This window comes from Callithrix jacchus, chromosome 20 (assembly GCF_049354715.1).
Source record: "Callithrix jacchus isolate 240 chromosome 20, calJac240_pri, whole genome shotgun sequence".
In the NCBI taxonomy this organism is placed as follows: Eukaryota; Metazoa; Chordata; class Mammalia; order Primates; family Cebidae; genus Callithrix; species Callithrix jacchus.
The window spans coordinates 6090544-6112026 of NC_133521.1; the positions used below are offsets into that span (position 1 = coordinate 6090544).

Genomic DNA, 21483 nt, shown 5'->3' on the forward strand with positions numbered 1-21483 from the left:
TAGAGTAAAAGCTGAAATCCTAAAAATAGCCCATAAGGGACTATTATGTATAAGGACACAATATGGAGCTGTGTTCCCATTTTCTGACTTCATCTCCTACTTCATTCCCCTTTACTCACTGCACTGACTTCCTTGTTCGATGGCAATGCTAGGTTGCTCCTTTGGGCCTGTGCCTTAAAATACTGTTTTCCTGAATATCCATGTGGCTAACTCCCTAACCTTCAAATCTTTACTTAAATGTGATATTCACTGACACTCAGACCCTCTATTTAAAATAGCAAGCAGTGCCCTGCTCACTGCCCCTCTACCATGTACTCCTAAATCTTTGACCATCTCATGCCTCTTCCTTTTTCTTTCCCTCCCCCATTCCCCACCAGTCTATCCTTCCTCCCCCCCATAGAATGTATTGTCCTCTAACAGGTTACGTAATTCACTTATTATTTTTTATTTGTTGTTATAGGTGTCCCCTGTCCTCAATTGGAAGGTAGGATTTTTGTCTGGTTCAACATATATCCCAAAAACTTGATACAGTGCCTGGCACATAGCACAGGCTCCAATAAATATTTATTAGATGAATAAATAAATCAGAAAGCAAGAACTTTGGACTTTTGGGCAGCAACATCCAAAGTCAGAAAGTAATAGAATGATGCTTTTTAAATTCGCAAAGAAAATTATATCCCAGAATTCTATACCCAATTATCCTGAAAGTGTTGAGGGCATAGGAAGCTCCTGGAAAACAAGCTCTTCAAATATAAGGGAAGTAACCAAGAAAGAGACCATGGTTACAATAAACAGAAGACTGCATCCAGGAGAAAGATAAAGAAACTACTGAAGATAGTAACAACTTCATGCTAGAAGAGGGCAACCTGCTAGAACTTTTAGACAACTGGCAAGGAATGTGAGGTAGCATTAGCTGTCAGCACAGAAGAAAACAAAGCCAAAATAGGAGGGGAAAAAAATATTTACCTACAAAAAATATAAACTAAAAAATGCAGAGAAAGAAGTAATCAGTTAATTAAATGGCTCGAATTGTGAGTAACTCTGACAGTCATGATAATGCAAATTAAAAACTGTAGTGTTGCTTACTAAATTAGGAGTGTAGGAAGGGTATGCACATGCAATGGGGGCAAGAAGAGTTAAAGTCACAAAAGAGAATCAACAACGAAAGCCAAAAACAAATCTAGAAACCAAAGAGGCAGGTTATTTAAAGACAAAGATAAATGCAAAAATAATCAGCTAAAAGAGGTAAAAGTAGTTGCCTCTGGAAAAGGACATTTGAAGAATAGGGGTGGGAAGTTTCTCTTTAAAAAAAAAACTGTGGCCGGGTGGGGTGGCTCAGGCCTGTAATCCCAGCACTTTGGGAGGCCGAGGCAGGTGGATCACGAGGTCAGAGATCGAGACCATCCTGGTCAACAAGGTGAAACCCCGTCTCTACTAAAAACACAAAAAAATTAGCTGGGGATGGTGGTGCGTGCCTGTAATCCCAGCTACTCAGGAGGCTGAGGCAGGAGAACTGCCTGAACCCAGGAGGCGGAGGTTGCCGTGAGCGGAGATCGCGCCACTGCACTCCAGCCTGGGTAACAAGAGCGAAACTCCATCTCAAAAAACAAACAAACAAAAAAACAAAAACAAAAACAAAAAGTGTGAAACTATTTGATTCTGAACTAACATATGTGCATGTAAAAACTCTTCAGAATAAAAGAATAAGAAATTCAAAAATTTCGCAAGAGAAACATCACAGATTGCACACATTAGTAAGAAAAAGATACACATATATTTGTTTTCAAAGATTTGATCCCATGTATTGGTGAAGATGTGGGGAAACAGATTCTCCTATACCTTTGGGAATGTCCACTGTGAAGGCTTCTTGTAAAATCTGGCAGTCTGTATCAAAATTTAAAGTATATTATACACTCTGAATCAGTGGTTTTTCTTTCAAGAGTCTATCCTCTGGCTGGGTGTGGTGGCTCATGCCTGTAAGTTCAACACTTCAGGAGGTGAGGAGGGTAAATCACTTGAGGTCAGGAGTTCAAGACCAGCCTGGCCAACAAACACAGGGAGACTTCTGAACTCCAGCTAGGACACACAGTGAGACTCCATCTCAAAAAAAAAAAGTCAAGAAAATGAAAAAAAAAAAAAAAAGAAAAAAGAGAAAAGTCTATCCTCTAATCCAAACATGTTGGCAAAGGGGTTGGTGTGAGGGGGTGTACGGATGCCTGTTTTTAACGGTAAACTGAAAACAGCCCTATCCCAAGAAAGTGGTCCATACAACAGAATACTGTGCTGCCTTTGTAAAATAAATAAAATGGACTCATATATCAGACATACTAACATGTCAGAATCAACTGTTTAAATGGGAGTGAGAGGCTGTGTGCAGTCGCTCACACCTGTAATCCCAGCACTCTGGCTGGCTGAGGCAGGCGGTTCACTTGAGGTCAGCAGTTCGAGTTCAGCCTGGCCAGTGAAACCCCATCTCTACCAAAAATACAAAAATTATCTGGGCATGACGGTGCGTGCCTGTAATCCAAGCTATTAGGGAGGCTGAAGCAGGAGAAGCTCTTGAACCTAGGAGATGAAGGGTGTACCAAGCTGAGATCAGGCCACTGCACCCCAGCCTAGGTGACAGAGCAAGACTCTGTCTCAAAATAAACAAACAAATAAATAGGAAGAAAAAAAGCCACAGAATATACAGATTATGATCTAATTTGGGTTAAAAGAAAAAATAAGTATAGTAGATATGCACATTGATGTATCTATCTTCACATATGTATGCATGTATGCAGCATGTAATGAAACAGAAAAGAAACTGGAAGGACCTTCAAACTCCAGAATGTAGTTTAATGGTTTAAGACTCGGGATTAGAGAAAAGCAGAAGAAGTCTGGAATCAGAAACCAAAGGAATGGGATCACTGAACTACAGGCACACAAAGCATGAAGAACTGCAAGAAACAGAGACTGTAAGTACAAACTTCATCATTTGAAATTATAGTACACAGTTCAAACACATACAGTTCTTAGAGGTGATAACCATTTCCCGAGAAACACAAGAATTTAAGTCAGATCAAGGAAACTAACTTTAAAATATTTATGGCTGAGTAAAACAAAAAAATGTGAAGCACACACACAGAATGTCGACAAAGGTTACTTTTTAATACTCAGATTACAAATAATCATTTGGAGGTGAGGGGCATTTCTGTATTTCTCAAATATTTCATAAAATTATTGGTAATAAAAAATATTACACCTAGAACTTTTAGTGCATATTTTATGTTCCCACATTTTGTTGATAAATTGCTATTAACTTCCTATAAAATATAAAACAATTCGAAAGGTGAGTTTCTCCTTGCTTTCACTTTTTTCTTAAAATTTTTCAAATAGATGGATACAAGAAATTTAAAACCAGCCTACTGACAAAAAGCTACATATTTTGTACACACGTTTTATTCCATATTACAAAAAAATTTAATTTTTTTTTTTTGAGAGAGAGTCTGGCTCTGTCACCCAGGCTGGAGTGCAGTGGTGCAATCTTAGCTCATTGCCACTTCCACCTCCCAGGTTCGAGTAATTCTCCTGTCTCAGCCTCCCCAGTAGCTGGGATTACAGGCGCCTAGTACTACACCCAGCTAAAAAAATAAATCTTTAATATTTTAAAAGTTAACAAAGACAAAATAAAATTTATGACAGCCCCCCTCCCCTCACAAACTCAAAAGAATAGAGTCTGCACAAATTAACTCACATCTGTATAAACAAGACATCGGAAGTTGTTCTAACAAAGTTAAATCAGGGCCCTCGATAAATCTTTAAAGTAAAGCTACCTTTCCTAACAAAGCCTGAGCTTTGGTCAAATTCAAAAGAATAAACTGTAATGTGTAATACAAAGGAAGGAAACCAGCAAGACATTTTTAAGAAGTAGAGGATTATTTACAGAGAAGCTAGTATACACTTGTATTTACCGTATCAACCATCACTAGACCAAGGTGCTCAATGTGACAATACCAAGTACAGTGAAATATTTTCTACAAAATTCAAGACTGGCATTAAATTGCTTAAGAAAATATTTCTCACTGGCAAGATCTGCTTTATAAACATAACTAGTTCTCTAAAGATTTTTTCCTTTCTAGTTCCTTCCATATGTGCCCATGCTCCCTGTTCAAAACAAACAAAAATAAACAAGCAAAAAAAAAAAAAAAGCAAGTTCAAACAAGATAGGGCAATCACAAACCTAATGGAAAATCTTTGCCAGCATTACTACGGTCATATCTTGTCTATAACATTACACTTAAAGTTCTTGAAGATTTTGTTTTCTTTTGAGACAGTCTTAAAATAAAAAAATAGGGGCTGGGCGCGGTGGCTCACGCCTGTAATCCCAGTACTTTGGGAGGCCAAGGCGGGTGGATCACGAGGTCAAGAGATCGAGACCATCCTGGTCAACATGGTGAAACCCCGTCTCTACTAAAAAAATACAAAAATTAGCTGGGCATGGTGGCGCATGCCTGTAATCCCAGCTACTCAGGAGGCTGAGGCAGGAGAATTGCTTGAACCCAGGAGGCGGAGGTTGTGGTGAGCCAAGATTGTGCCATTGCACTCCAGCCTGGGTAACAAGCGAAACTTCGTCTCAAAAAATAAATAAATAAAAATAAAAAAATAAAAAGAGGTAGAGTCCTGCACTGTTGCCCAGGCTGGGGTGCAGTGGCACCATCTTGGCTCACTGCTACCATGCCTCCCATGTTCAAGTGATTCTCCTGCCTCAGCCTCCAAGTAGCTAGGATTACAGGTAGATGTCACCACGCCCAGCAAATTTTTGTACTTTTAGTGAAGACAGTGACAGGGCTTCACCATGTTGGCCAGGCTAGTCTTGAACTCCTGACCTCCAGTGATCCACCAGCCTCGGCCTCCCAAAGTGCTGGGATTACAGGCCTGAGCCACCATGCTGAGCCTCCTGAAGATTTAAGGGAAAAAAAAAAATCATTGTAGAAATACTGGCCAAAAAGTATGTGAGATTGTCAGGGAAAATAAAGACTTAAAACACAAAAGGGCCAGGCATGGTGACTCACTCCTATAATCCCAACACTTCAGGAGGCCAAGACGGGAGAATCGATAGAGCCTATCAGTTTGAGACCAGCCTTGGCAACATAGTGAGACCTAGTCTCTAATAAAAACAAAAATAGTAATAAAATAAAATAAGAAGCACTGGGACACATGGCTATTCAGTTGATAACTTTTGTCACAGACAAGCTAAGCAGTACTCCTTAATCACACAAAGTAGTACTCCTTAATCACACAAACATAATGTCAGTGAAAGAAGGCAAACAGAAATGAAAGAGTATAAACTGTAGTGTTTCATTCACATAAAGCACAAAATTAGGCAAAATCAATCTATGGTGTAAAAAAAGTCAAGAGGTGGTTTCCTGCGAAGGGGGCAGCTCCTTGTTTCTTTGATCTGAGAGGTGGTTACAACAGCATGTCCTTTATGAAAACTTGTCAAGCTGTACACATAATTTGAGCACTTTTCCATATGTATTTAAGCTAAATGTCAAACAAATAGTTTACATTTAGAAAATAAAAGTCCTTTGTGCACCTGTGTGCGTAGAAAAGAAGTCCTAATATTACTCTAGGTATTATCCTGGAATCTCCTTGAATAGTAACAGCCAGATGCTAACATCAGATTAACACCTGACAGCATCTCTCCCCCACTCTCTCTCTCTCTCTGCACAGTCCTTCAACCTGTCTGTCTCTCTACTACCCATTTGTTCCAGCAACACTCCTCAGGTCCTAGAGCAGGCCAAATTCATTCCTACTTCATGGGGCCTTTATCTGGCTGCACCTTCCACCTAAGATGTATTCCTTCCCCCTTCAAAGGGCTAGCTCCTTATCCTTGGATACCAGGTCTCACTTCCACCCCCACTGGTCACTTCAGCACTGACTCCTTTATAGTACACGTCACGATTTGTAATTCTGTTTGTTCCTTTCTTTCCTCACTAGAAGGTAAGTAGTAATATTTAGAGAAGTAACTTACTCAATAACTAACCTTTTTACATTATTTAAACACTTTCTGTTGGGCAATGTGCTTTTAGATGCAAAAGTAGGCAGTGTCCCAGCTCTCATGGAACTTAAAGTCGCAAACACAACTAATTAGTGATAGAGCCAAGAGACACATCAAGGTTTGACTCTTAAGGACTTGTCCTCTTAGCCACTTAATTATACTGACTCTCACATTTAGGACGTGGGGAGGGGGAGGGGTGGTGGGGGACAGGGCAGGCAGGGAACAGCAATATACTTAATACTGTTAATGTACTAATAGAACTAAGGCTTAGAAAGGTTCAGTAATCTACCCCAAAGGGGCACAAATAGACATTTCAGAGACTAAATACAATTATGACCAAAGGCACAGGGATGCTAAAGCAGTATTCAAGGAACAAAAGTACCCAGTTTGCCTACGTAGGGCCAAGAGGAAGCAGTAAGGCTGGAAAAGTTTGTAAGAGACACTGTGCCTTGGTAAAAACAAAACGAAACAAAAAAAGGGTGGAAAACTATATTAAGAACAGTGTGAGGTCAGTTACTCAGTAACTGTTTACTGAGCATCAGCTATGTTTTAGAAAGTGGTAAACTCTCGAGACACAAGCGTGACCAAGACCTCATAGAGATTACAGTCTATTTGGGGAGGCATACAACTAAAGAAAAATTATAATATAATTCAGGAGAATATATGTTACAATAGGGCTGAGCAGAGTGCTACAGGAACACAGAGATGACACCCAATTCAATGTGGGAAGTTCACAAAGAGCTTCTCAGCTAGTGATGTCCAGGCTGAGATAACAGAGCTAAACAGGATCAGAGGGGCTTGTCAGTACAGAGTCCAAAATGGCAGGGGAGTAAGTAACAAGAAAGGCCTCTCAGGAGGGGGCTATGTACTTACGGACCATATGAAGGAACTTAGGACTTTACACTGAAAGCCTTTTAAGTCAGGTTCACCTATTAGAAAGCTTAAACTTCCACAATGACCTGGAAAAAAAAAAAAAAGAAAGCTTAAACTGCATTAGGAAAACTCACTGTAAGGCTGAAGACCAAAAGCAGACAGACCTCTTAAAGGTAGAAGGAATGAATGTAAATGTGAAGAGAGGCAATGCCAGTTTTGAGATAGAGAATCGAAAAAATATCTGCAAGAGGCCGGGCGCAGTAGCTCATGCCTGTAATCCCAACACTTCGGGAGGCCAAGGCAGGTGGATCGCCTGAGGTTAGGAGTTCACGCGACCAGCCTGGCCAACATAGTGAGACCTAGTCTCTAATAAAAACAAACATAGTGAAACCCTGTCTCCACTAAAAATATAAAAAATTATCTGGGAGTAGTGGCACATGCCTGTAGTCCCGGCTACTCGGGAGGCTAAGGCATAAGAACTGCTTGAACCTGGGAGGTGGAGATTGCAGTGGGCCGAGATTGTGCCACTGCACCCACTCCAGCCTGGATGACAGAGCGAGACTCTGTCTCAAAGAAAAAAAAATTATATGTGTGTGTGTGTGTATAGATATAGATATAGATCTGCAAAAAAATATATCTGAAAAAGAATTGTTATCCAAAATATACAAACCTGGTGGATCACTTGAGGCCAGGAGTTCACCAGCCTGGCCAACATGGCTAAACCCCGTCTATACTAAAAATACAAAAATTATGCAAATCAACAGGAACTTGGAAAATAAAATACAAAAAAACTAGCCAGTAAGGGTGGTGCATGCCTCTAATCCCAGCTACTCAGGAGCTACTCCAGAGACTGAGCACAAGAAAAACTGCTTGAGCCTGGAAGACGGAGGTTGCAGTTAGCTAAGATGGCACCACTGCATCCAGTCTGGGCAAGAGTAAGACTAGACTATCTCACACACACACACACACACACACACACACACACAAAAACTCACCAATAAGAAAACAACTTACCCAACTTAAAAAAAAAAAAACTGAAAAGACTAACATGGTATTCAGAGCCCAGACCAAAAAAAAAAAAAAGACTAACAGACTCCCCACCAAAAAAAGATATACAGATGGCTACTAGCACATGAAAACATGCTCCACATCACATGTCATCATGGAAATGCAAATTTAAAACAGTAAGATATGATTACTGTTCTTATTGTGAGGCGTGGTGGCTCGTGGCTGTAATCCTTCCACTTTGGGAGGCCTAGGCAGGAGAATCACTTGAGGTCAGGAGTTTGAGACCAACCTGGCCAACATGGCAAAACCCCATCTCTACTAAAAATACCAAAATAAATTAGCAGGGCATGGTGGTGTACACCTGTAATATCAGCTACTTGGGAGGAGAATCATTGGAATCCAGGACACGGAGGTTGCAGTGAGTTGAGACTGTGCCACTGCACTCTAGCCTGGGTGAGAGAGAGACTATCTCAAAAAGAAAGAAAAAGAGACCACTATACATACACCTGTAAGAATGGCTAAAATCCAGAACAGAGTGGTACCCCAAATCTAGCAGAGGATGTAGAGCAAAAGGAACTCTCATTCATTGCTTGTGGGAATGCAAAATGATACAGCCAATCTGGAAGACAGCTGGGCTTTTTTTTTTTTTTTTTTTTAAACAAAACTAAAGTTACTCTTCACTTTGGGAGGCCAAGGCAGGTGGATCACTTGAGGTCAAGAGATCAAGACCAGCCTGGCCAACATATTGAAACCCTGTCCCTACTAAAAATCCAAAAATTAGCTGGGCATGAAGGCAGGTGCCTGTAATCCCAGCTACTAGGGAGGCTGAGGCATGAGAATCACCTGAACCCAGAAGGTGGAAGTTTCGGTGAGCTAAGATTGTGCCACTGTACTCCATCCTGGGCAATAGAGTGAGATTCAGCCTCAAAACAAAAACAACAACAACAAAAAACAACTAAACATACTCTATCTGACCCAGCATTCACATTCCTTGGCAGTTACCCAAAGGAGTTAAAAACTCATGGCCAGGGCCGGGTGCAGTGGCTCACGCCTGTAATCCTAGCACTTTGGGAGGCCGAGGTGCGTGGATCACCTGAGGTCAGGAGTTCAAGACCAGCCTGGCCATCACGGTGAAACCCCATCTTAAAAAAAAAATGTAAAAAGGGAAATAAAATGAAAAAACTCATGGCCATATAAAAACCTGCAAATGGATGTTTATAGCAGCTTTATTCAGAACTGCCAAAACTTGGAAGCCAACCAAGACATCCTTCAGTCGGTGAATGGATAAACCAACTGTGGTTCATCTAGACAATGGAATATTATTCAGCCCTAAAGAAACGCATTACCAAGCCATAAAGACATGGAGGAAACCTAAACGCATATTACTAAGTGAAAAAAGCCAATGTGAAAAGGCTACATATTTTAAGAGCCCAGCTATACATATGACACTCTAGAAAAGGCAAAACTATGGAGACAGTAAAAGTAAAAAGATCGGTGGTTGGGGGTGTGGGGTAAATAGCGGGAGCACGAAGGATTTCCATGGCAGTGAAACCATTCATGTACGTCATATATTTGTCTAAACCCTTAAAATGTATGCCACTATAATCTTTGGGTGATGATGGTGGGTCAATAAGGTTCCTCAGTTATACTGTACCACTTTGGCGGGAAATGTTAACAGAGGAGGTTACACATGTGTCGGGGCAGGGGCTACATGCTAAATCTCTTGTCTCTTCCACTCCATTTGCTATGACCCTAATGCTGCTCTAAGAAATAAAATCAATCTTAAAAATTTGCATAATAGGATACATGGGTCTACATCTCAGTAAGCAGAAAGACTGGAGGCCAGGTACAGCAAGCAGCTCACACCTGTAATCCCAGTACTTTAGGAGGCTGAGATGGGCGGCTGACTCGTGAGCCCAGCAGTTTGTGATCAGCCTGGGTAAGATGACAAGAACCGACCTGGTCTCTACAAAATATATATACATATATATATTATGAGACAGAGTTTCGCTCTTGTTGCCCAGCCTGGAGTGCAATGGCATGATCTCAGCTCACCACAACCTCTGCCTCCCAGGTTCAAGCCATTCTCCTGCCTCAGCCTCCCGGCTGGGATTACAAGTATTTGCCACCATGCCCAGCTAATTTTTTGTATTTTTTAGTAGAGACAGGATTTCTCCATGTTGGTCAGGCTGGTCTCAAACTCCCTACCTCAGGTGATCCGCCCACCTTGGCCTCCCAAAGTGCTGGGATTACAGGCGTGAGCCACCAAGCCCAGGCAATATATATTTTTTTAAATTAGCCCAGCATGGTGGTACGTGACCCTAGTCCCAACCACTTGTGAGGCTAAGGTGGGAGGATCCTTTGACCCCAGGAGTTGGAAGCTGCAATATGCTATGACATCACCACTGGACTCTAGCCTGGGCAACAGAGGGAGACTCTCAAAAAAAAAAAAAAATCTGAATGTCATTAGTATGTGGACAGTAGTAGGTGAGTAAACAAATACATATTAAGCAGTAGGTACTGAGGATATATATTAAAAACACAATTCTTGCCCTTATGCAGCAGATGTTCTAGTAATATAGCCATGGGAACTAAATTATTTAAAGTACATTAGAAATACTGCTATTTTGAAGAATATCATTAAGGATACTTATTGTAAAGAGGAAAATTCCATCCCCTTTTTTTTGGAGGGGATGGGAGGCTCTGGGGATTTCATACAGATTTTGTTGTAAGTGAGGTCCATACCAAAAATATTCAGAATTTAAACATTTTACAAGGTGATATGAAAATTCCACAAAATTCTGCAATAAATCTCTTTAAACAAAGAAAGAACCTCCAATATTTAAAATTGTGTAAATCAACTGCTTAAAATACAATTTAGCAGTCACCTATAATTTTGCAAACTACTAAACTTACTTTGTTATCCTAATTATGTAAGATCTGTTTTCAAAACCCCATTCACTGAAAATCCTATTTGTTATGCTATGTCACTGTAGATATACCCAGATAATTCCTTTATGACTCCGATTAATTTTAACCTAATTATGCTTTTTATTTACAGACGTTAAGAAAGAATATTTCTCTAGAGCAATTTTTTAAGAACTTCCCAAAATTTGGAGGGAATAGATTAATATTTAACAAATGTAAAATGCATTACAATTGCTTCTGAATTTGTACTTCGTGGAATACTCATCCTGAAAAGTTACCAGTTTCATATATATTAATTATAGTGTACTACGATTTAAAATAATGAACGTTACTAAATTATGCTGGAAAGATGCCAGTAACTTAAACCAATTCTATGATGTATCTTAAAAAAAAAAAAAAAAAAAAAAAAGACTGTTTGGCATAGTAAAACTCTGGAGAAAAAATTCTAGATAGAATTGCAAGTAACCATCCAAGATTACAAAAATCTGTATCTTTATTTAAATTTTCAGAATAAAACATTACACAATCAATTTGTGTAATCCACTTTGAGTCTCAAAATCTACCAGTCTAAAGTCGCCCTAAAAGCTAACTAAAATCCTCCCCACCATAATTTGAGCCAACATCTCCCAGATAAAATTACCAGACCATTACATTTGCCGCCACACTTCACTCTGCTTTTCAGTAACTTCTAAAAGTGATGGCGACACCACAAATACGACCATAGATACACTCAAAGGTATTCACTGTCCCACATTTCCAAGTTGGTTAACTCAAGTCTTTGAAAGTGAACTGATCAATAAATCTAAACTAGCTAAAAGGAGACCTCATTTTAATCAATTTGATTTTCAAAGATACAGCCATTCAAATCCCCGGCCAAGCAATTTCCCCAGCCATAACAATTTCACTACTCCAAAGTCTGTCAATTTATCATACAAAATCTCCTTGTCCTTTTTAACAAAATGCATTGAAAGAAAAAAAAAAAATCCTAAAGGTCTGAGACCTGATTTCACAAATTCTGGCCTATGCAATTCCATCATATCAACATATCATGCCCAGGTAACCTCGTAAGTTATCTTGATACTGTTTGATAGCTAATATCAAACAGTCTTAGCAGTTAAGCATTTGTTGAGCACTTAGTATGGGCCTGCCACTGCTTTCAGCCCTTCTATAGTCATCTCATCAATTCTTAACAGGGCTTGAGGGGAACACTGTCGTTATACCCATTTTGCAGATACGGAAAAAGCAGCACCGAGAGGTTAAGTATCTGCCCAAGGATACAAACCGGTGGAAAAGGATTTGACCCAAAGCAGTCTAGAATTCAGAGCCCGTGCTCTCAATATCCAACTGCTGAAGAGTTAACAATATACCCTTGACAGCCGCTATAAGCACAGGTAAATGCTCAACTGCTAGGAAGTGGCAGTCCGAGCACTGTCCTATATCCAGTATCCGCGTTCATGGTCTCTACGACTTCGGCAAAACAGCTACACATAATCTGGTCTTCCGAACACCGAAACTGGACTTTCCGAATGTTCAAGCAAACAAATTCTGTATCTTTCCAGGAACGGGCAGACGGCGAAAGACCTACGCATCGCTGCGGCCCAGGTTATTCACTTTCCTAAGTTATAAATTTGGGAGCGCTAAGAAAGGACCCCAAACTACCAGACAAATGCAGCCTAGGAAATGCCAGGTATGAAATAAGCTAAAGCTTCCCCGGCACGCCGTTCACGCGCTCTTCTCCAACGACATAAACAAGGGAGGAGGCTGCATTCCTTCCACTGCACAATGAAGCCTCGGGCCGGAGCGACAGGAAGAGCGCAGCCCTGTCCCGGACGGCTCCAGCCCAGGGTCGGGGCAGGGAGCGGAGGCCAAGGCCGTCCGAGCGGCGCGGGGCGCCGCGGGAGGGCAGAGCCGGCCACTGCCGGCACTCAGCTGACCTCCGCCATGTTGGCCGCACACCCCGGGACCCTCCACAACAAAGGCCGGCACGAGGGCGCGGGGCGCGCCGGGCGGCTCCCTCAGCCGGGCCCGCCTCCCGGGTGCGCGGGGGCCGGGCTGCCGCCAAGGCCCTTCCCCCGCCCTCGGCCCGGCCGCGCGGGGTCGACCCCCGCCACCACCCCGCTGGGCCCGGGACTCCGGGGGCGGGGGCGAGCCGACTCGCAGCGGCGGCGGCGGGCAGGGGAGGGGCGGGGGGCGGCGCTCGACCGGGCGGCCGGGCTCCGACCGAGACAAAGAAGCCGCCGCGCCGACGACTGCCCGCACCCCGGCCCCGGCTGCACGACCCGGCCGGGCCGCCCTTCCCGCCCTCCGCCATTACCGGGCCTGGGCGCCCGCCTCCCGAAAAGCCCCTTGCCGCCGGCTCCTCCCTCAGGCCGGGCCCCACTTACCTGTGGGCGGAGAGCGCGCCTCGGACCCCAGTCCTGGCACCAACTCGCTCCGTCGCCAACCCCCGCCACCGCGGGCAGCGTCACCGCCTCTTCCCGGCGCCGAGACCGACGGGACACCCTGAGCCGCCTCTGCCACTCGAGAGCGCGCCCCGCAACGGCCGCCCCGGCTCCCCCCCAGGCCGCCGCCGCCGCCGCCGTTTCGCGCGTCCTCGAGCCCGCCGCGCGCCCCCGCTAAATACCACACACTGCGGCGGCAGCCATGAGGAGGCGCGGCCCCGCGCACTGGAAGCCTGGGGGGGGGGGGGGGCGGGGCTTCCGCGGGCGCGCAGGCGCACTGGCGTTGGCGCGGCTGGCGGCGGCCTGCGCGGGCGTCGCTGTGCGGGTCTCCTAGGGCGGTCGTAGTTGCGGGGGCTTCTCGGCTGCCGTTGCTGCGCCCGCGCAGCGCGCGCCCAACAGACACTGGCACGTGGCGCTCTGGCCCGCCAAAAGCAAGCGCTTGCCTGTCGGGTAAGGGCGGCTCCTCCCGCGGCGCTTTGTTCCGGGGCCGTGTGACCCCTGGGCTTCGGCCAGAGGGGTCGCCCCACGGGATGCTAGCCCTGGGCTGGCCGCCGCCGCGGCTGTGTGCCCCTCCCCGTTTTGTCTACTACTTTCGCGCAGCGCCTCCACGGGTCCTTCCCAACTCCGCTCAGTCCCGAAGAAAAAGCGGTTGCCCTGGCCACCGACCGGGACCTCACCCCTAAGGAGAGTCCAGGAGTCTCCCCTTGTTGAGCCGCTCCTCAGCAACAGCGGGACGAGCTTCAAAAGCTTGTTACCGCTGACAAATGGGTAATGGGGAAGCAAGCCTTTTCCTCTGTGTCCATGCTCATCTAGAAAGTCCGTAATAGGGACTCTGCGTTCCACTTGAAGTAAAAATAAAAGGAAAACGCCTTGCAGTTCTTCGATGGGTGCTACGAACGAAAGCAAGCATCTGAGACATTTACAAGCGCGGACTGGATTTCCATGTAAGATCTATTAAAATGGTGTTCTGTGTGATAACCAAAAAAAAGGCACCCTTTATATGGGATTTTAGAAACCAGGGACTCGTCTCCTCTTCATTACCTCCAAGCTCCCAATCATCAGCAAGTCTCTTTCGGGAGGAAGTTTTTAAGCAAGCGCTTCACTGAGAACACAAGTTTCAGCAGAAAAGATTATCTTAGGTACTAACTCAAGCTGTTAATTTCCGGCTTCCCTCAGCAAATTTGTAGTCTGTGACTGTTGATACTTCGGACTCTCTTCTCAACCGAATACCCTGCTTATTGTGGCTGCTCTTTTCCTCTGGGACCATTAGCAGATCCAGTGTTTCTTGAAGTTGGGAAACTAAAGAAACGCTTTCAGCCGCAAGTGTCGTATACTACTAAAAAGCTGGTCCCCAAAGTCAGTTAAAGAACTTGGGTGAGTTATAAAGGTCCATATGTTTTTTTATGGCGCTGTCATTCATTTCTGCAACAACCAATATTTACAGAGGGAGCCTAAGACGTTCTGTATACACTGTGCCTGGTCATGGAGCTTACCAAAATTGAGGAAGCCATTTACATATTTGTTCATTTATTCAGGCAGGCACCATGCTAGGTTATGGAAATAGAGAGCTGCAAGCCCTGAACTCATAATATATACAGTACGACCCAGTGGTGGACACAAACAATCTCATAAGTAAATGTACCACTACAGTATGAAAAAATTGCAAAAAAATAAAAGGTGTCTGGAACTAAAGGTGTATAATAGAACAGGTATGTAATACATGCAACAAGTGACTAAGGATGTGAAGGATTAGGGATTAGAAGGAACGAACTGGTTCAGGCCAGGCATGATGAATGGTTCATGCCCATAATCCCAGCGCTTTGGGATGCCAAGGAGTCGCTTGACACCAAGAGTTTGAGAACAACCTGGGCAACATAGCAAGACCCAATTTTACATAAATATATGTGCTCCATCCAGGTGGGTTATGTGGAGTCATAGGGAGCACAAAATGCCTAATAGGTTAACTAATGTAAATAAATGCCTTGAGAAAAGCCAAGAATGGTCACTTTATTTTTATCTTGGAGACAGGATTTTGCTCTGTTGCCCAAACTGGAGCTTTGACACAATCAAAGCTCATTACAAGGCTGGGAGCAGTGACTCACAACCACAATCCCAGCACTTTGGGAGGCCAAGGTGGGCGGATTACTTGAGGTTAGGAGTTTGGGACCAGTCTGGCCAACATCGTCAAACCCCATCTCTACTAAAAATACAATACAAAATTTAGTGAGTGTGGTGGCACATGCTTGTAATCCCAGCTACTCTGGAGGCTGAGGCATGAGAATGGCTTGAACCCAGGAGGTGGAGGTTGCAGTGAGTCAAGACTTCATCACTGCACTCCAACCTACAGTGTAAGACTCTGTCTCAAAAAAAATTTTTTTTAATGCTTACTGCAGCCTTGAACTCCAGGACTCAAGAGATTCTCCTACCTCAGCCTTCCAAGTAGCTGGGACTGCAGGCACGTGGCCATGACACCAGCATAACTTTTAACTTTTTGTAGAGATGGGGTGTTGCTTAGCCAGGCGCGGCGGCTCACGCCTGTAATCCAAGCACTTTGGAGGCCAAGGTGGGTGGATCACCTGAGGTCGGGAGTTCAGGACCAGCCTAACCAACATGGTGAAATCCCATCTTGTTTAAAAAAAAAAAAAGAGATGGGGTGTTGCTATGTTGCCCAAGCTGGACTCCTGGCTTCAAGTGATCCTCCTGCCTCGGCCTCCCAAAGTCAAATGGACTACAAGGCATGAGCCAACATGCCCCAAGGTTCATTTTAGAGCTGGCATTTTGAGCTCTTGTCAATTAAGGCATAACTAGACTTTACAAGATGAAATTATGTGACATACTTTTAAGCAATAAGATAGACTCTGATCTGAACAAACTGCCAGGCAAAGTTTAGAAATTTAGCCAGGTGTGGTGGTGCACACCTGTTGTCCCAGCCACTCTAGAGGCTGCGACAGGAGGATCACTTAAGCCCAGGAGTTTGAGGCTGTGGTAAGCTATGATCACGCCATTACACTCCAGCCTAGGCAATAGAATGAGACATTGTCTCTTAAATAAATAGGCTGGGCATGGTGGTTCATGCCTGTAATCCCAGCATTTTGGGAGGCCAAGGCAGGCAGATCACTTGAGGCCAGGAGTTCGAGCCCAGCCTGGCCATCATGGGGAAACCTCATCTCTACTAAAAATAACAAAAATTAGCCAGGCATGGTGGCACCCTCTTGTAATCCCAGCTACTTGGGAGACTGAGGCAAGAGAATCACTTGAACCAAGGAAACAGAGGTTGCAGTGGGCTAAGATTGAGCCACTGCACTCCAGCCTGGGCAACAGAGTGAGACTCTGTCTCAAAATAAATAAATAGGCATGAAGCAAACACGTGATGCATACAAAAGTACAAATAAACTTAACATTTAGGGGCATATCCTCTTACCAGTTAGGTTCTAAAGGTCACCCAAAGAACAAAAAAATAGGCTGGGCCTGATGGCTCACGCCTGTAATCCCAGCACTTTGGGAGTCCAAGGCGGGCAGATTACCTGAGATCAGGAGTTCAAGACCAGCCTGACCAACATGGTGAAACGCTGTCTCTACTAAAAATACAAAAATTAGCCGGGTGTGGTGGTGGGCACCTGTAATCCCAGTTACTCAGAAGGCTGAGGCAGGAGAATTGTGGGAAAGCAAGGGTTGCAGTGAGCCAAGATAGTGCTGTTGTACTCCAGTCTCAGTGACCAGAGTGAAACTGTCTCAACGGAAAAACAAAAGGATGAAAAACTAAGTAAATGTTATCAAAATTACCTTTGTCTGGGTGTGGTGGCTCATGCCTGTAATCCCAGCACTTTGGGAGGCCGAGGCAGGCAGATCACTTGAAGCCAGGAGTTTGAGACCAGCCTGGCCAAAGCAGTGAAACCCTGTCTCTACTAAAAATACAAAAATTATCGAGGCATGGTGGTGTGCGCCTGTAATCCCAGCTACTCAGGAGGCTGAGGCAGAAGAATCGCTTGAACCCAGGAGGTGGAAGCTACAGTGAGCTGTATACATAATTTTGTTTATTTTAAAATCCCATTCTGGGCCGGGTGAAGTGGCTCATGTCTCTAATCCCAGCACTTTGGGAAGCCGAGGATGGGGATGAGCTGAGTTCAGGAGTCAGAGTGCCCTGACCAACATGATGAAACTGTCTCTACTAAAAATACAAAACTTAGCCACGCGTGGTGGTGGGTGCTTGTAATCCCAGCTACTTCAGAGGCTGAGGCAAGAGAACTGCTTGAACCCAGGAGGCAGAAGTTGCAATGAGCAGAGATCCAGCCATTGCTCTCTAGCCTGGGCAACCAGAGCAAGACTCTTTCAAAAAAATAAAAAAACAGGCTGGGCATGGTGGCTCACGCCTGTAATCCCAGCACTTTGGGAGGCCGAGGCGGGTCGATCATGAGGTCAAGAGATCAAGACCATCCTGGTCAACATGGTGAAACCCTGTCTCTACTAAAAATACAAAAAGTTAGCTGGGCATGGTGGCGCGTGCCTGTAATCCCAGCTACTCAGGAGGCTTGAGGCAGGAGAATTGCCTGGGCCTAGAAGGTGGAGGTTTCGGTGAGCCGAGATCACGCCACTGCACTCCAGCCTGGGTAACAAGAGCGAAACTCAGTCTCAAAAAAAAAAAAAAAAATCCCATACTGGGCATGTATGTACAAATTCCCAGTGTATGATAAAGTTTATATATGCAAAACACTAGTTTGCAGTATTCCTTTTTTTTTTTTTTTTTTTTGCAGTATTCCTAATTACACAATTTAAACTGCAATTTTACTTTCACATTTTTGGGGAGAAGTTATAGCTCCTCAATACACAGGAAGATCAATAGAGTTCAGTTCACTCCAGTTTACAGGTAAATTTTCCATTTTGACAGGGAGTATGCTGGGCATACCCATGTAGCCTTGATCTGGTTGTGAAGGGCAGGGGAGTCCTGTCCCAGCCCTAAAAGGCTCCTCGGGAGGAGCAGCTCTGGGTTAGATGTGGTATTTCTTTCTCACCCCCAGAACCCCTGAGCCTCTCTGAAAGCAGTGTAATGGACATGGACTAAGAGAGAACTTGCCAACGTGGCATTAACGTTCTAAACACCCAGCTTTGCCAAAGTCAGATTTTGTCCTCCTTATCCCCCATCCTTTCTTCTAGCCAACAGCATTTGTCCATCTGAAAATAACAGTCTCTCTCTCTGGCCCGCTGCTGACAATTGAGGAGTTACCTTTATACATTAGTGGATTCTCTTTAACTTCAGGGATTCCCAGGACAGAGTGTCCCCTGAGGGTGCCGCACGCCAGTCTGGAAGTGCTGAAGCATTGACGTCAGCCACCCAGAAGCAACTTCTGCCTCTGGAATTCTCGTACTTGCTTTTCTTGGCTTGGTTTGTGGCTGTTCTCCTCTAGAAGCATCCAAATTACTTCTTCCTTTCCCCACTTCCCTTTCATACAAAACGAATCTATTCAGGTTAATTCCATCTCTGAAAATTCCTACCTAGATTTGGGAGGGGCTCAATCTGATTTGGTTAATTCTGAGTGATAGCTATGAGTGAGACATGAACATCACCATTATAAATGTAATTCCTCCCCCCCCCAAAAAATGTACCTTCCATTTGAAGGAAAATAGCCCCACTGTGGGGTAACTAAAGACCTTTTCTGAACATGGAGGTGGCTTGCTTCCTTAACAGTTTGTCTGTAGAAAAGCATTTTGTAAACCATAAAGTAAATCCAAATAATCCTCTAATTGAAGGAATTTCAGGAACTGTGACAAATATTTTCAGGCCACATCTGGAAAGGGAGCCTTCTTTCTACCCTCAAATGACACCAAATGGCAATTTCATCTACTCCAATGGAACATAATGCTCTGGTCCTGCATCTGACCCATAGTTAAGGTACCAGTGATGTAAATTACTTTCCTCTTATGAATAAAAATGGCATTGGCAGGCTCAGTGGCTTACACCTGTAATCCCAGCACTTTGAGAGGCCAACACAAGAGGATCGCTTGAGGTCCAGGAGTTTCAGACCAGGCTGAGAACATAGCAAAACTTTAAAAATTAGCCCAGTGTGGTGGTGTGCCCCTGTAATCCCAGATAATCAGGAAGCCAAGATGAGAGGATTGCTTGAGCCTGGGAATTTGAGGCTACAGTGAGCCATGATTGTGCCCCTACACTCCCACCTCAGTGACAGAGGCAGATCCTATTTCTAAAAGCATAAACATAAATGAATAAATAAAACAGGCACTAATGAGAGTATCTTTTTGGGGGTTTTGATGTGAATTTATATTAATGTGATATTTATGTATTTATTTTGCTATCTCGGCTTACTGCACTCTCCACCTCCCAGGTTCAAGTGATTCTGGTGTCTCAGCCTCTCAGATAATGCTGTCAAAGTTGGCTAAATGAGTTAAGGCTGTACGGATGATTTCCAAGTGTCTTCATGTCAATACAGTTGTTTTACAGTAGACCAATTCACAAGACCAAACCCATCTATTGAATCACTGATGGGCTGTTTCTTTCCAGGCAGTCATAGATGTCTCTTGCCCAGGAAACTACAGCTATCTCCTCTTACATTAAACCACTGATACCCATTTCTCATTCAGCTTAGCTGGATAGATCTGGAAACACATTAGCATTCCCTTCCAAGCCTGGCTCTGCTGGTGGCCAAAGAATCTTTTTCAGCCTGAAACTGGAAGGTGGTTCCTCCCTCCCAAACAGATTCCTATAAGCTTTGCAAAGGAAAACAGGTCCCTATGTTAGACATGCCTAAAGCAGGGCAGAAGCAATGATGTTTTTCTTTTTCTTTTTATAAAAATTTTTTTACTTTCTTTTTTTTTTTTTTAGAGATGGGGTCTCGCTATGTTGCCCAGGCTGGAGTGCAGTGGCTATTAACAGGCGCGATCCCCCTACTGATCAGCACAGGAGTTTTGACCTGCTCCGTTTCTGACCTGGGCCAGTTCACCCCTCCTTAGGCAACCTGGTGGTCCCCTGCTCCTGAGAGTTCACCATATTGATGCCAAACCTAGTGCAGACACCCAATCGGCATAGCTGCACTGCAGCCCAGAACTCCTGGGCTCAAGCGATCCTCCCACCTCAGCCTCCTGAGTAGCTGGGACTACAGGCACGTGCCACCGCGCCCAGTTCTTTTTCTGAGATGGAGTTTCGCTGTTGTCCGCGCTGAAGTGCAATGGCGTGACTTGGCTCACTGCAACCTCCACCTCCCGGGTTCAAGCAATTCTCCTGCCTCAGCCTTCTGAGTAGCTGGGATTACAGGCATGCACCACCACACCCAGGTAATATTGTATTTTTAGTAGAGATGGTTTTTCTCCTTGTTGGTCAGGCTGGTCTTGAACTCCTGACCTCAGATGATCCGCCCGCCTTGGCCTCACAAAATGCTGGGATTACAGGTGTGAGCCACCGTGCCTGGCCACAATGTTTTCTTTATCAGACACACCTGTTGCCAGTCAGTCACTACTGAGGTTGGTAAATTTGTTAAACGGCATCCCAAACAAATTCTCCCATACATGGTGGAGAAGTTAGAAATACAACATGAGCGTCCATGAATGAAAACAGAAGTAGCTGAAGGAAGTTCCCAGAAGCCCAAGTGGACGGGTAATGTATTCGGCTATAATGGTAGTTTTCCTTCAATAGAATCAAGTTTCTTCAAGAAAAAGGTTACATGCTAAGTGCCACATTTTTCAAGAAGTTAGAGCTGGGCCGGTGCTCATGCCTGTAATCCCAGCAGTTTAGGAGGCTGAGGCAGGTGGATCACCTGAGGTCAGGAGTTCAAGACCAGCCTGGCCAACATGGTGAAACCCGACTGTACTAAAAATCCAAAAACTAGCCAGGCATGATGGTGGGTGCCTATAATCCCAGCTACTTGGGAGGCTGAGGCAGGAGAATTGCTTGAACCTGGAAGGTGGAATTTGCAGTGAGTGGAGATCACGCCACTGCATTCCAGCCTGGGCGACAGAGTGAGACTCTTGTCTCAAAAAAAAAAGTTAGAAAATCATTTAGGTTTTCATGTAGCTGGTGGAAGTAGGTATTGACAATTGCTTTACAGTAATCGTTGGTCTTGAGTTGATTGGAATGCAGTGATAACTGTCCAGTGCATTAGATACAACCCTTGCCTCATGCCCAACCCACGGATGCTCATTTCCGTGGATTCAAATCTTTTCTTTACAGTTGTCAGAATTTAG

The 21483-nt window shown here is 44.4% G+C and overlaps 1 protein-coding gene across 7 annotated transcripts in view; it reads right to left on the minus strand.

Moving 5' to 3' along the window:
- SIAH1 (siah E3 ubiquitin protein ligase 1) overlaps window positions 1–21483 on the minus strand; it is a 90737-nt gene that overhangs the window by 15284 nt on the left and 53970 nt on the right. For 2 of the 7 annotated variants that reach the window (XM_078357793.1, XM_078357792.1), the window contains exon 2: window positions 6917–7002. The exons of 2 other annotated variants lie outside the window; for them this stretch is intronic. In XM_078357793.1, coding sequence (XP_078213919.1) covers window positions 6917–6923 — 7 coding nt within the window. In that variant the 5' untranslated portion in view covers window positions 6924–7002. Of the gene's footprint in view, window positions 1–6916; window positions 7003–13166; window positions 13448–21483 lie in introns of those variants that run through there. 3 more of the 7 variants (XM_035281950.3, XM_078357791.1, XM_078357795.1) reach the window with 3 other exon arrangements.